At 49.7% G+C, this 15471-nt stretch overlaps 1 protein-coding gene and 1 long non-coding RNA gene across 3 annotated transcripts in view; one reads left to right on the top strand and one right to left on the bottom strand.

Annotated features, from left to right (window-relative positions):
• HNF4A (hepatocyte nuclear factor 4 alpha) overlaps window positions 1-15471 on the top strand; it is a 55989-nt gene that overhangs the window by 15015 nt on the left and 25503 nt on the right. Inside the window, exon 1 of one of the 2 annotated variants that reach the window (XM_019458415.2) lies at window positions 7801-7855. The exons of the other annotated variant lie outside the window; for it this stretch is intronic. Coding sequence (XP_019313960.1) covers window positions 7816-7855 — 40 coding nt within the window. The 5' untranslated portion in view covers window positions 7801-7815. Of the gene's footprint in view, window positions 1-7800; window positions 7856-15471 lie in introns of those variants that run through there. 2 annotated transcript variants of the gene reach the window in all.
• Window positions 3767-13985, bottom strand: LOC109272406 (uncharacterized). The gene is made up of 2 exons (XR_002082451.2): window positions 13165-13985; window positions 3767-4169 (listed from the first exon to the last, which is right to left on the bottom strand). It is a non-coding gene; the product is annotated as an uncharacterized LOC109272406 (long non-coding RNA).

Raw genomic sequence — 15471 nt, 5'->3', positions numbered from 1 at the left:
GTCTTTTCACTTCCTTTAGAGCCTCTTTTGTTGTACAGAAGTTTACAGTTACACGGTAGTTACGTTCTGGTTAAATTATAAATCAGGTTGTTAAATTTACTAATCTTTTCCTTTATGGCTTGTGCTTATTGTATCTTGTCCATAAAATCCCGCAGTGCCCTGCGATTGTAAAGATATGATACGTACTGTTTTCTTCAAGTTTTAAAGTTTTGTTTTTCATATTTAGGTGTTTATTCATAGAAATTGATTTTTTAAAGTTTATTTATTTTTGAGAGAGAGGAAAAAAAAAACGCACGTGCATGCACAAGCAAGGGAGGCACAGAGAGAGAGGGAGAGAGAATCCCAAGCAGGCTCTGCACTGTTCGCGCAGAGCCCCACAGGGGGCTTGAACTCATGAACCGTGAGATCGTGACCTGAGCTGAAATCAAGAGTCAGACACTTGACCGACTGAGCCACCCGGGGGCCCCCATAGGAACCGATTTTTATGTGCGGTACAAAATAGATGCCATTCTATTTTCCTTCATACGGAGAACCAATTGGCCCTGAACCATTTTTGACCAGGACATCCTTTCTCCATTGACATGCAGTGCAATTTCCTTTTGTCTCTCATTTTCAAATATATGTAGACCTGTTCCTAGGCTCTGTATGTTGTTCCGCTTTTCTACCTCTAGTAGCCACATTAAAAAAAAAATATTTTTAAAACCCAGGTGAGTGAATCCACATTTATACCAAAATTAAAAGTTTAATTTTAAAAAAGCCCCCAGGGTGCCTGGGTGGCTCAGTCCTTAAGCATCTGACTTGGGCTCAGGTCACAATCTCACAGTTCATGAGTTTGTGTCTGACACTGGGCGAGCTCAAGCCCCACTTCAGGTGAGCCCCACTTCTCTCTTTCCCTCCCTCTCTCTCTCTCTCTGCCCCTCCCCTCTCAAAATAACTTTCTCAAGCCTTCTTGGGATTCTCTCTCTCTCTGCCCCTCCCTGCTCTCTCTCTCAAAATAAATACATAAACTTAAAAAAAAAAAAGCTGAATAATATTCCATTATATGTATATATCACATGTGATTTTTCCTGTTTTCCTGTTTATCTGTCGCTTGATGGTTGGGTTGCTTCTACCTTTTGGCTGTTGTGAATAACGCTGGCTATGAAATGAGTGTCAAACATGTCTTCCAGACCATGCTTTCCATGCCTTTGGGTATATACCCAGAAGTGAAATTGTTGAATCAAATGGTAATTCTAGTTTCAATTTTTTCTAAGGAATTGCCAGACTGCCCTCCATAGTAGCTGCATTATTTTATATTCCCACTGGCAGTTTGAAAGGGTTCTGATTTCTCCATATACCCACCAACGCTTGTTATGATCTGTTTGTTGTTTTTTATCCTACCCATTCTAACAGGTATGAAGTGGTATCTCATTGTGGTTTTGCACTGATTAGCATTTCACTCATGATTAGTGATATGGAGCATCTTTTCATGTGCTTCTTGGTCATTCATATATTTTCTTTGAAGAAATGTCTATTCACATCCTTTGCCCATTTTAAAATCTGGTTTTGTTATTGTTGTTGAGCTGCAGGAATTTATATACTCTGGATATGAACCCCTTACCAGCTATGTGATTTACAACGATCTTCTCCCGTTCCACGGATTACTCTCTCACTCCATTCATAGTGTTCTTTGGTGCACAAAAGTTTTTAATTGCAATGTAGTCCAATCAATTTTTTCTTTTGTTTCCTGTGCTTTTGGTGTCGTATCCCAAGAAATCACTGCTAGATCCAGTGTTGTGAATATTTTCTCCTATGTTTTCTTCTAAGAGTTTCATAATTTTAGCTCTTATGTTGAGGTCTTAATCAATTCTGTGTTAATTTTTATATATGGTGTAAGCTAGGAGTCCAGTTTCATTCGTTGCATGGGGAGACCCAGTTTTTCCAACATGAGTTTGGTTTTGATCGAATTTTAGTTAAGACTTCTGCACCTGAGAGATGCTACTTTGATTCAACCTTTGACTGATTACTGGGATCCTTTCCAGGATAGGTAGTACTTCCCAATATCCAGGATAGATGCACTTCCTGACAGGTAGTCAATTAGCTTGGGCTTGATGCTTCCAATGACAAGACGCTCACTACTTAATAAAGCAGCTTTTCTCCTGCTAGAACTATCGTATCTGGTAGAAAAATCCTAATTCTGGACACAAACCTTTCTCCTTGTAGCATTCGTCTGTTGGTCCTGCTTTGTTTTCTGGGGCTATGAGAAGAGAGAAGCATCTTTTCCAACATAAAGTACTTTGACTTAAGTAACACAACTACACGATAGGCAACTATCTGCCAGGTTATAAGGTTTATCACATTTGCTCCACAAAGCAATTGATTAACAAGTCCTATTATTGATTCCTATTTTGCAGATGAAGCAAATAAGGCTTGAAGAGCTTATAATTTTCACGAGGTCAGTTATGTAAATAGTAGCATTGATACATGGAAGGCAGTGGCCTTGACCATTCTGCTACATTGCCCCTCTCCTCATCCCCAACAGCCAGCCCAGAACTCCTTTGGTTCTTTAGTCTTCAAAGGACATGGTTTTCGCATCCTGTCCCATCCTATGACACAGGAATTCTTTATATATTTTGGATGTTAATTCCTTATCAGATATAGACTTTGCAAACATTTTCTCCTGTTCCAGGTGCCTTCTCATGTTGTTGATGGTTTCCCTTTTTGTACAGAAGCTTTTTTGGTTTCATGTAGTCCCACCTGTTTATTTTTGTTTTCTTTGCTTTTGGTGTCATATGCATGGTCCCTTAAGGGTAGAATGCAGAGGATGTCTTAGCTCCTTTGACCCGAGCACTACATCCTTCCTGATGTCACACAAAATCAGGTTAGAGGTGTGTGCAGCTGCTACCAAATAAAACCTCTAGAACTTAGTCACGTCACCTGCCACTAAGGCAGCTCTCTCCAGCACACTGTCCAGGTGGTTTATTTTTAACCAGTATGGAGGATTTCTCATTCCTCTTCATCGAGTTCAAACATTTCTCCAGGGTCGCGTGGTGGCTCAGTCAGTTAAGTGTCTGACTCTTGATTTCGGCTCAGGTCATGATCTCACAGTTTGTGAGTTCGAGTCCCATGTCTGGCTCTGTACAGCACAGAGCCTGCTTCGGACTCTGTGTCTCCCTCTCTCTCTTCCCCTCCCTTGCTCATGCAGGCTCTCTAAAAAAAAAAACCAAAACATTTCTCCAAATTCATGTGGATCTTGATCCTGCCATTATTTTATGGCTCACACCTGTGCAGAACTCACTGCCTGCCAGAAACAGTTCTAAGTCCTGTCTGTAATTAGCATGATTAATCCCCACAGCCTCCTAATGAGTACATATCATTATCATCCCTATTTTGCCAATTAGAAAATAGTCACAGAGCAATTAAGTAACTCATCAAAGGTCACACAGCCAGTCCGTGGCAGAACCAGAATTCAAGCCCAGAAAGTCAGGCTCCAGAATTTGGGCTCTCAACCTCTATACAGACGCTTCCAAACATCTGACGGGCTCAGCCAGTTTTTTGGGCCCGAAAAGACTGACACGCACTTAGAGACCTCTTTTTTTTTTTTTTTTTTTAACATATAAAGAACAGACTAAGGGCTCAGAGGCTTTCAGTATTATTTAATTCAGGATATGTTATAATAGTTTATATCATTCCATTTATTTTCCCATCGCTTTCTACTTAAGATACTGGTGTTTCACTTGGTAGTAATAACATTTCCTTCTAAAATAAATCTAAATAAAAATAAGTGTGTCGATGTAAGAAAAATGTTTACTATTAGTATGGGAGGTTTCCAAATACAACAAAAATCATAAGGGCCAGAGGAAAATCAGTGACCTTTGGAAAGATCCTGTGCAGTCAAGTTAGGTGAGGCTGTGCTGTAATGACAAAAAGGCCCTAAGTCCCAGTGGCTTACACAGCTGAGCCGATGGCTCACTTACAGTACTTGTCCGTCAGGGGCTGGCGGGGTGCACTCCCCACCCTGATGACTCCATATCCGTACGTGCTTCTGAAACAGCCCCAGCGCGGACCCTTCAAGCTTCTGCCCGGGTGTGACGCACCAGTTGTTTCTGCTCTCATTTCATTGGCCAGAACAAGTCACATGGTCACGTCTAACTTCAAAGGAAGCAAGAAAGAGTAATCCGGTCATGCGCCTGAAACGAGAGAGGAGGAACAGTTGAGAACAGCCGGCAGATAGTGAGTAAAGCAGTCTGAAAGGTGGGTCTAGGAAAGGAGACTGAGTCTGTCTCTGACCACGATGACCAGCCCCACCAAGGGGCCTTCAGCACCTGTTCTCAGAGAAGGGACTCTGGTCCGCCAAGGATAAGACCGTCTGACCGCACCATTCTGTTAAGCCAGTGCTGCTCCCCGGCAGCAACTCGGGATGCCTTTTGGTTGCAGGGTGTTGTTACTTCGTAGAGTTGCGGCTGAACTCTGTGGTCAGGTTTGCTTGTTCCCTGAAGCTGGACACAGCAGTTTGGGCTTCGGCTGAGATAGGATTTGTCACTGCTTTGAAAAGATACCCAGAGAAGGGTAATCGGAAAGGAGAGGAATTCAAAGATAGGGCCCAAGGAACCATTTTCCGGGCAAAGAAAAAAAGAATGTGCAAAGACGCTGAGCCAGACACAAAAGGCTGGTGTGGCTGCAGCCACGGGACTAGGGAGAATGGAATGAAATGGAGGCTGGGGATGCAGGGATAGACACACAAGGTCCACGGGAGTTTTGAATTTTATGAGTTTAATTATAAATGCGTAGGAAGCCATTAAAGTTTCAGTATGGGGGGGCCTGATGCAGTCTGTGTGTAAAGAATCACCCCCCCGCCCCCGCAAGAGTGGGTGGTAGGGAGAAAAGAAGTGAAAAGACTTTCGCAGACCTTCAGAGATGATACTGATGTGACGAGGTTGACTGTGGTGCAGGTGGAAAGATGGTAAAAATCTGAGTTACTGTTAAAGGTGGCAAGCACTGGATTTTCCGATGATTTGGGAGAGAGGAACACAAAGATAGTGACTCCCAGGGTGTGGGGTGATGGACTATGACAATGCAGGTGTGATTACTATTGTTCTCTTTCAAAGCATGAGGAAGGGGGAGTGAATTGTCCTTCACTAACCTAGTAACTGAACTCCAGTTCTGGTGTGTCTACTCCCAAGGTCCTACGTTCTCCACTCTCCCAGACCCATACATTAATTTCTATAATGGGGGGGATGATATTTAATGCTATTACTATCTTTAAATGTGAAAATACATAAATGCCCCTGAATGCAAATGCACACTATCAGTGGAGCCAGCCCGAGGTCTGGGACCCTACTCAACGGCGCGGGCACGTGGGACCAAGTGTCGGGAATATAAATTTCATAGATGATGTAAGGGCAGCGCCATACCAGCCTTGGGGAGCAAGTTTTAAAATCTTGCTTTCTGATTGGTGCAGTGGCCAAAGGCTGGTGTGTCAATGCGGGGATGTTAGCTTGCTCGGTGACTAAACCCAGAGAGCGGTGACTGGTGAACCGGTCGAGCTGCCTTCCCTCTGGTTTTGGAGAGATTAGTCCGTCTTGGCCTGTGATTGGTGGGATTGTAATGCTACTTCCGCTGTGATTGGTTAAACCTGTGCGGTTATTTGAAAGTTTCTCAGCGCCAATCCAGAATTGGCCACTAGGGGGAGCCCGGGATGCGCAAAGCGAGGCTCTTAGGCGTGTCTGAGCCGCTTCCTCCCCGAAGCCCTCCGGTTCTGCAGCGACAGCTGGTTCTGCCCTGTGCCCTCAGGCAACCGCGGGGCTGGGGTGGGGGTGTGGGGGACGGAGTTAGAACTCCCAGTTCTGGCCCGGGTGGCCACGCTTCTCTGCACAGCCCCTTTGGCCCCTTCCTCTGGCTCCCAGCCCCGCAGAGGACATTGGCTGACCGAGGGGTGGGGCAGAGAGTTGGTGAAGGTTTGTGAAGGCCCAGATCCAAAATGCAAAATTGTGGAGTCTGTCAAAGGAGACAGGGCAGCTCCCCTCCCTCCAAGGCGCCCTCTGCCCGCCTCGGAGTCCTTCTCTCAAGTTGAATAGCCTCCACCAAGCCCTTTAAAATCCTTAAAGGACTTAAAATCCTTAAAGGACTTTACGAAAGGAGCATCTCTTTGGGATTTAGAACTGTGCCACGCAGGTCAGGGCCACTAGGGAGATCACCCTCTCCAAAGACACCCCCTGTCATCCCCAGGCGCTAGCACAACCTGCAGTTTCGTCTTGCCATTGCACTTCGTCAGTATTTGAAATTCTCTTTCAATTTTTTTTTAAATTTTTTGAGAGAATGCACGTGCGAGTGGGGGAGGAGCGGAGAGGCTGGGGGGTGGGTACAGACTTTCAGATGTGGGCTCTGCGCTGAGCCAAAGTTGGAAGCTAAACCAACTGAACCACCTAAATGCCCCTGACATTCTCTTTTGAAACATTTATTTGCTTGCTTACTGTCTCTGCATCACACCTCCCCGTCAAAATGTAAGCTCTGTGAGAGAGGGAATAGGGAGGGCCAGACATGCCAAAGAATGCCCAGTTACATTGGAATTTGAGATAAACAACACCTTACTTTTTAAGTGTAAGTATGCTTCCTGCGTTATTTGGTACATATTTATATTAAAACATTATTCGATGTTTATCTTAAATGTACCTGGGCACCCTGCAAGTCTGTGGGGGAGGAATCTTGCCTCTTGCCTTCACAGCTGTATCCCACACCTGCAGTGGTGCACGTGGAAAATGCTGAATAAAGGTTAAATGATTGGATGGATAGAGTCCTTCATTCATTCACTCATTTGTCCATCCACCCCATTATATTAAGCTCCAGCTGGGTCCTGGGAATTTAACAGTAAATGGGACACAGTCCAATGGAGGAGGCAGAGACGCAAGCAGCAACCGCCATTTGACTACACTGTGATGGTGTAAAGTGTTGGGGGCCAGGTGAGCACAAAGGAGGAACCAGGAGGGCTGCCCAGAGGAGGAGTCCACGATGGAGCTTGGAGGGGGAAGGGGAGAATAAAAAGGTGTGACAGCAGCTTTGGGCAGAAGGCCTGGCATGTGCAAAGGCCAGAGCCAAGGCGGAGGCTGTGGGATTTGAAAGAGGCGAGTGGCTAGGGGTGGGGGACCGATGTGCAGTATGGGTGGGGCAATCAGAGAGAGCAGAGGAGGAGACTCGTCCACTGAGTATCCGTACCCAGCAGTCAGCTACAACAGTGATGCTAGGTTGGTATCGCTGTGCCCATTGTATTGATGAGCAAAGTGAGAGAAGTGAAATGCTTGGCCTGCCAAATGAGTGGCAAAAGCTGAGCTTCAGACTCCTGTCTGACAGACTCTGAAGCCTGCACTGTTCTCAAAAAGCCCCTGGGTTAGGGATTGGAACCCCAATTGGAGGATGAAGAAACTGAGGCTCAGAAAGGTAACAGGGCTGTCCCTGTGAATGTGGCTCCGTCCAGTTTCACAGGAGAACACTGAGGCAGTACAAGGGGTGCAGTTTGTCGCCAACCGTCTGAGAAACCACGGGAGGGCGGAGGCAGGACCCAGGAGTCCAGGATGCTGTACTTCCTGTTCCTGTTTGGGTTGGGTCTCCAGGACCCCCTTGCTGAGCCCTGTGGCTAATTCCTTGCATGGGTCCTGGGCGGGTCCACGGTTTCTATGGAGACCACCTCCTACCATCCCTGAAATCTCATTGTGACCAGTATTAAGAGATTAGCGCTGCCCCGCAGCCCTCACAGGGTCTTGGGTGCCAGGGTGGCAGCAGGGGCTCCCCCAGGATGAAGAGGTTGCTCACTGTGCGGGATCCCATAACACCAGGAGGAGGATGTCAGACTGGGGCCAGGGCTTCCCCCAGCACCTCCCAGGTATGGTCCGGACTCCACAACTACCTGGAGAGGAGGACGGGGTGGCGGAAGAGAGACACACGACTCAGGGGAGAAGTCCAGATTTTGGAGCAGTGCAGAGGCCTTGGACCCCTGGCCCCCAACCCAGGAAGGCCCAGGGTCTTTGATAGGCGGATGCCATTCTGATCAAGGCAGATCCAGATTCCCTCAACAAGGTGAGGGGAGCGTTACAGAGTCTTTTAGCTAAAGACCAGCTACCTAATCTCCTTCATTTTGCAGTTTGGGGAATTGAGGCACAGAGAAGGAAAGTGACTGCCCAAAGTCAGTGAGTTAGTGAACTGGAGCCGGTGGGTCACCTGAGCAGAAGGCAGTGATTAAGATGACATTGTCCCCTCTGCCTTGAAGTCCAAATGCTCCTCCCTGACCTCCACAAAGGGGGCCCCCTAGTCTTCTTCCCCCTGGGCTGTCCCATTGGCCATGCTCCCCTTCCCTCCCTCCCTCTCCTCCTCCTGACCCTTCCTGTCTCCTGGAGGCTGGCAGAGACTTCCGGGTAGGCTCCACTCCACCGGAGGACATGGCCGCCAGGCCCTAACTGTCCCATCCAGGGGACATCCCCTGGCTGAGTCACCATCTGGATGACTGTGGACATTTTTTATTCCCTGCTTCAGCCTCTATGTGTCTTCAGGGTCCAGACGCCGTGGGGGCCCTACCAGCCCATCCCCACCCCACCTCCTGCCAGGCCAGCACCAGAGAGATTTAGGTCAGTCTCCAAAGCTCACAGGGCCAGGTTTTCTGGAAGGCCACACTGGGGCCTGGGGGCAAACACGGCTCTGGAACCAGGTAGAGACAGCTCAAAACACTATTGACCCAGCAAGGTGAGCCTCACTTTCCTCCCCTGTGAGGCGGGGGCAATAACGCTTCCTTCCTCCAAGCCTTGCTCTCAGCGGCTGCAGCTGTGCCATTAAATCACCAACTCGAAGTACAGAGCAGTGGAGGGACAGGGTGATAACACCCGATCTGGTAAGCGTGGAACAAACCAGGAAGAGGCGTAAAGAAGTGAGAGGAGTGGTTGCCTGTGGTGAGGACAAGGGGTGGACTGGTGGGCAGTGGGGAGAAGGGGACCAAGACTTCTCAAAGTTTTTTTTATTGTTCTCATTTAAAAAATTTTTAATGTTAATTTTTGAGAGAGAGACAGAGCATGAGCAGAGGAGGGGCAGAGAGAGAGGGAGACACAGAATCTGAAGCAGGCTCTAGGCTCCGAGCTGTCAGCGCAGAGCCCGACGCAGGGCTCGAACTCATGAACTGTGAGATCATGACCTCAACCAAAGTCAGATGCTTAACTGACTGAGCCACCCAGGCGCCCCTTGATTTTTGAACCATGTGAATGAAGTACTGATTCAAAAATTAATTACAAAATTTTAACATGGGACGCCTGGGTGGCTTAGTTGGTTAAGCGTCCAACTCTTGATTTGGGCTCAGGTCATGATCTCGCGGTTTGTGAGTTCGGGCCTCTCCGCTGACAGTGCAGAGTCGGCTTGGAATTCTCTCTCTCCCTCTCTGCCTCTCCCCCACTTGCTCTTCTTTCTTTGTCTCTCAAAATAAAGAAACGTTAAGAAAAAAATTTTAAATAAAAATTTTAAGAAATTGGTAAAATATCACGTAGCAATGACAATCACACATACCTCAACAATGTAACAGGAGTATAGCCAAGACTGAGACCAAAGTGCTAGGACTTGACACAAGTCACAGAGAAAGCCTGCCTTTGAGTCTCTGACTTTGACCTGGAAAGGCCTTTTATTTCAAGCCAATCTCGTTTGCCAACTGCAAAATAATGGTCACTGGTACCAAGAATCAGGAGGTCTCTACATGCTAGCCATAGTGCCAGGTGCTATCTGAATATCTTCTCACTGAGTAGACATTCTGACTACCAGGAAGCTGTCATCATTCCCATTTTACAGATGAGGAAACTGAGCCTCACTCAAGTTGCAACTAGTGAGTTGCAGACCATGGATGCACCACTAGGCCTCTCTCTCTTTTTTTTTCTTTTAATTTTTTTTTAATGTGTATTTATTTTTGAGATAGAGACAGAATGAGGCAGAGAGAGAGACAGAGACAGAGAACAAGTGAGGCGGGGGTGGGGTGGGGGGGAGGTGTGCAGAGAGAGAGGGAGACACAGAATCCGAAGCAGGCTCCAGCCTCCAAGCTGTCAACACAGAGCCCAATACAGGGCTCGAACTCATGAACTGCGAGATCATGACCTGAGCTGAAGTTGGACGCTTAACTGACTGAGCCACCCAGGTGCCCCTAGAATCACTTAGGAACTTTAAAAAATACTGATGCCTAGCACCCACTCACCCCAATCCCAAGATTTGATCATTGGTCTGTGATGGGTCCTGGGCATCAATATTCTTTTAAAGGTCCCAAGTGATTCTAATTCACTGTCAGGGCTGAATCGCTGCTTTATGCTAGACAACTTTTCAAATAGGAAACCGAGGCCAGGGAGGAAAATGACCTTGCCCAAGGTCAGTGGCTGGAAGCTGAGCTGAGGCAGGGCTCTCATGGAGCCTTTTTGAAAATAAATAAGAGGTGCTCTCCTCTGGGCAGACAAATTTCCATAGGCACTTGGTTTGGTAAGTGGAACAAGGACTAGATTTCTACACTGACTCACTTCCTTGCACAGAGAAGCTTCATGCAGTGAGCAACCTATACAACTGTATGCAGTTGTACAACCTGTACAACTTTGTGCAGTGAGCAACCTGTACAACTGATTCCTCGCCTGCATCTCAGGACTCCCAAAAGGTACATCTCAGTGACTTTCAGGCAAATATCTGGGGCCCTTTGGTACAAGGGTACAGGGAGACCCAGGGTGGTTCCTGGGATATGGGTTCACCCCTTACACCATGACCAGGGCCTGGGCCAGGCAGGGGCTTGCTATCATCCTTCAGGCCCCACAGGGGCTGGGCAGGCCCCATCTAACTCCGAAGGTCACTTCTGCAGATAAAGTCAGGAACATAATCGGGGGGAGGGGGGGGAGGGAAGGACATAAACAGAACAACAACAGCCTCAGCCCAGAAGTCACAAGCCACCTGGCAGGAGGCAGCCCTCAGAGAGGCCCCGCCTACACAGACCCAAGTCCTCCTGGCTTGCTTCCTGATCATTCTCCAGACCACAGGCTCTACCCTACCTCCTGAGCCTTGTAGTCGGCATCTCCCACAATGCCCTGCTCTCTGGCCAGAGAGGCTTCCATGTCCTTCCGTCATCACTCGCCATGTTCTCCACTTCTGGGTGTCCCTTCTGCCCAGGACGCCACCTCCTCCAGGAATCCATCCCTGACCACTCCAGCCCAGAGACCGGCCTTCCATCTCAGGCCTTCTCCAGCCCGCACAGTCCATGCACAGAGCCCACACGCGCCTCAGGAGGGAGCTTATTTTAACGTCATACTCGCCAACTTGCATTGGGCACCTGGACGGGCGGTGTAGCCTCGGGGTTAAGAGCACAGACTCTGGAGAGCCAGACCGCTCAGGCTGGAATCCCAGCTCTTGCTTCTCACACACTGTGTGAGCTTGGGCATATGACTCAAACCTCTGTGCCTCAGGTCTGTGAGATGGTGATAAAAATACTGCCTACCTCACAGATTGGTTGTGAGGGTTAACGTGGTAGCACGTGTAAAGCCTGCAAAACAGCTTCCTCAGCATCAGCCATGGTCATCCGTGCTCCATTTCGTCCTCATAGCAAGCCTATGAGTTAGGTATTGTTATTCCCAATCACGGGCGAGGAACCAGATTCAAGAGAGGAGCAGAGTCAGGGAAGGGCCCTGCATCTTGCTCTGTGGTCTGACACTGAGGATGCGGCCGAGGCGGGCCATAACTTGGAGGCCTTGTTTGCTGCTCATGGCTGCTCCTCAGAAGGCCCACAGGACTTGGGGCCAGGTGAATTCTCCAGAAGTGGCTCTAGGCACCTCTCTGCTCGAGCCAGCCGTGGGCTGGGGGGTGATGGGCAAAGCAGGGCATTTCCAGTGCATCTTGTTCCCTAATGTCTAGAACACATCACCGAGTCCAGAGAGAGCCCCTGTCTTCCTCAGGCTAGCTGGAGACCTAGGACACGGGGGGCGACCTCCTGTCCCTGGATGAGCCCCCATCCCTCCACCATCTGCACACGGAGGGAAGGGATATCCTGAGGTTGGCCCAGCATCTTTCAGGTTCCCGTCACCGGCTCTGCCTCTACCTTTCAAAGGAAGTATTAAGGGGAGAGCATCTAAGAGGCAGGCCCTGGGTGAAGCGGGCCTGTGCGTACACTCCCTTGGCTCCTAGGAACCTCAGATCCCATTTGAAAGGCTCTGGCCTGCACTCTCCAGCCTCTGACACTGCAGGATTCTAGAATCCTATGCTCAAAGCTGCCGCCCTGCATCCCTGTTTGTAAAGCCCCCCCTGCCCCCCCAGCTGCCTTTATCTCTCTTTGGTAAAAGAGCAAATTTGCTCAGGACCCAGAGCAGAGGGAACAAGCAGACTGTTGACTCTTGAGCAAAACCTAGTCTTTGGAGAGCAGGAGAGGAGGCGCTGGATGTGCGTGGGGAGGCCAGCAGCCTCTTGCATAACCCGGGTGGCCTCCTGCCCACCCAGGCCTTTTCAGGGTTAGGGGTGAGGCAAACCACAAACTCATGCCCAGTTAATTTTTTAAGGCAAAATCAACAGGCTCAGCAATGATTAGCAGGCAGGTAATTTCGTCTTAATCGTGCTGAGAAGAGGGAGGAAGGAGGCTTCTGGGGGCCCAAGGATGGGGCTCAGTTATCAGTTAACCACACGAAGGTTGTTTCCTTCCAAATCCGCTGGCCTTCAGCCCTGAGTTCCCTCATCTTCCTCTCGGAAGTACTCCCGTGGCAACCCAGTGGCCATCAGTGATTGAGGGAACGAACGCTCCACCATCCAGGGTCCCCAGGAGGTGTTTCCAGGGCCCTTGAGGGCTGTGATGAAGCACCAGTGTCCTCACAGAGCTTGCGGTCTTCTTGTTAAGGCAAAGCTCCCCCTCCCCACCACTGTGTGGCTTTGAGCATGTTCCTTCCACCCTCTGGGGCTCAGTGAGGGCCTGAAGGTCTGTGGTGAAGCCTACAGCCAGCTGCCACTACCCTGGGGACTTCAGTGTCTCCATCCACCAAATGGGTGGGTTGGCTGAGACACCCTTTCCAGTCTTGAAGTTTTGCGAGGTCATGATTGGATTAAGCCAATGTGGACTTATCCAGGGTGAGGAGGGTTTCAGGGTGAGGAGGGTTGTATGGGCCGTGCTTTAGGAATTCAGGGGGGAGAGAAGGTGCCCAGAACAGGGAGGGGGCCTACCTGGTATCTGCTGTTGGCACCAGCAAGCGTCAGATCCCAGCTCCGGGAAGAGAGCTGTCCTCTCAGATGGGAGGCAGGGGTCCCTGTGGGGTGGGGTGGAGTAGGGCTGCGGGGATGGCCTGGCAGACCCCAGTTGGCCCAGGACCCCTCCCCCTGGACTTGAGAACTGCCAGGGGAAAGACAGCAAGGCCGGACCAGCCCCGGGCCTGCTGGCTGCCTGGACTGGAGTTTGGTCAGTGGTTGGGGACCTATATTGTGAGAAAGTTAGGACTTTGTCCACAAACTGGAATTTGAAATTTCAAAGGGGCGAAACTGGAGGGCCCTACCCCAGAGTGGAGATGGCTCTTGGCTTCTTTCCCCCACGACTTTTGTTCTTTGTCTTGATAAGTCCCAGTTCCCCGGGTGGTGGGGCGGGGCGAGGAGAGACAGGAGATAGTAGGGTAGTTAGTACCCGGGGGGAGCTAAGATGCCAGGTGGCCTGGGGTGGCCAGTGTCTGGACGATGCCTCTGGATTTGCACGTGCCTGGGGACAGGCTCCTTGGCTCCTCAGACCCCTGAGCTCCCGGCAGGAACATGACAGTCGCAGGCTCCAGGGCTCCAGAATTCTGTCGTCCTTTCTGGGACTCCTGGAAGGAGGCAGAGGTATGGGGTGAAGCCCTTAAACTCTGCAGTCAGATTTGGGCTCAAATGACAGCCCCTCCTTTGTGCTTAGGCAAGTCACTTCCCGTCTCTGAGCCTTAGTTTTGTCATCTGTAAAGCAGAACAGATAAACTGAGGGGAGCAGAAGATTCTTAGCCCCGGGCCTAGCACAGAATCTCTCCAGAAACGTTAGCCATTATTATAGTTTAAAAGAAAAATGTGTCCAGAGTGGCAGCTCTTAACCACAGTCCACACCAGAGGCTTGAGTGCCCTGCCCACAGCTGGGTGTGAGGCAACCCCCCCCCCCCCCCGCCAGCTGCCCCAAAGAGGCCCCTCTTCCCTTCTAGAGCTCTCCTTCCCTCCTAGAGGCCTCCATTTCACTATCTGCCACATGAAGGAGCTGGCTCTCTTGGTGAGCTCTGAGGGCCTCTGTTATCTGCTGGGAGCCACCTCATGTGGAGTGGGGTCAGACAGCCCAAGGGGCAGGACAGAGGGAAAGAATGGCTGCTGAGTTGATGGCACCGAGGCCGGCCTTTGTATCCCTGGGAGCTCTCCCGAGCAGGGGTCGCTTTGTATACCTGGGAGCTCTCCCGAGCAGGGTTCTGATTGCGACCGATTGTGTGGCTAGGGTGTCAAGGAGTCAATCGCCAGTGACGATAATTGCCTCTGTTATGCCAGATGCCTACACGTGGCGTAGCCTACAGCGTCCCTGCGAAGAAGGCATCAACCCATTTATCTGCGGCCAAAACTAAGGCCGGGTGGGGTAGGACCTGATGTCATAGTTTGGGAAGTTGGCAGTGCCCGGATTTTGACCTAGCTCTGTCTGATTCCAAGGCCTGTGGCTTATTTTATCTTTTTATTTGATCTTCACAACAAACTACACAGTAGGCCCATTTTACGGAAGGAGAAACTGAGGCTCCAAAATAATAACTCGCTTGAGATCACAGAGCCAGTTGATCTCACAGGTGGAGTGTTGTTTATATGGGGGACATGTATCTAGAAGCCATTGCTTGGGGTTGGCTGAGAGCGAAAGGAACCACGTACGTAATAGATTGGAAAAGCTTGTGTGTGAGTAGTTAGAGTTCAAGAGTGGGACATGGGCAGGGTATGAAACAGGTTTCTGGACTGTGACTCAGAAGCAGTGGGTCATGTGTGTTGTGCGTTTGGTAAAGTGTTCGTGTCACGGTCTGCGAACTTAGTAGCTTGTCATGTGCAGACTGTCCGTCTGGTGGTTCTTATGTGTGCCGGGTCATGCACGTGACCTGACATGGCTCACCCCAGTTGATCATAGACCTTATTTAGTTCAACCTAAGGTGTCATCTATAGAGGTTGAAAATTTGCCATTTTCGTTACCCATTAAATTCCGATGTGCCGATAATCACGCCCCATTTTGGTAATGAGGAAGTGTGCCTCTTAGAACTGACAAATTGCTGTATGTGCAGGCCACGTATTGCTGGCTTGTGAGGGGAGTAGCTGTGTGTGGCCCATCGCAGGTGCCAGACAGGTGGTAGGACCTGGGCTCAGCCCTGGGGGACCCCTCCCAGAGCTGTCCCTCCTTCTCCTCTGTGTTTATCCCTCAATCCGGTCTCCTGCCCAGCTGAACTCTGTACCGGCTACTGGAGCCAGGATCAGACATCCTCGGGTAGGCACGGGAGGAATCTGCCAATG

Source organism: Panthera pardus, unplaced genomic scaffold (genome assembly GCF_024362965.1).
Source record: "Panthera pardus isolate Hobbes unplaced genomic scaffold, ASM2436296v1 HiC_scaffold_25, whole genome shotgun sequence".
Taxonomy (NCBI): Eukaryota; Metazoa; Chordata; class Mammalia; order Carnivora; family Felidae; genus Panthera; species Panthera pardus.
This window is presented reverse-complemented; position numbering and strand designations above follow the sequence as displayed.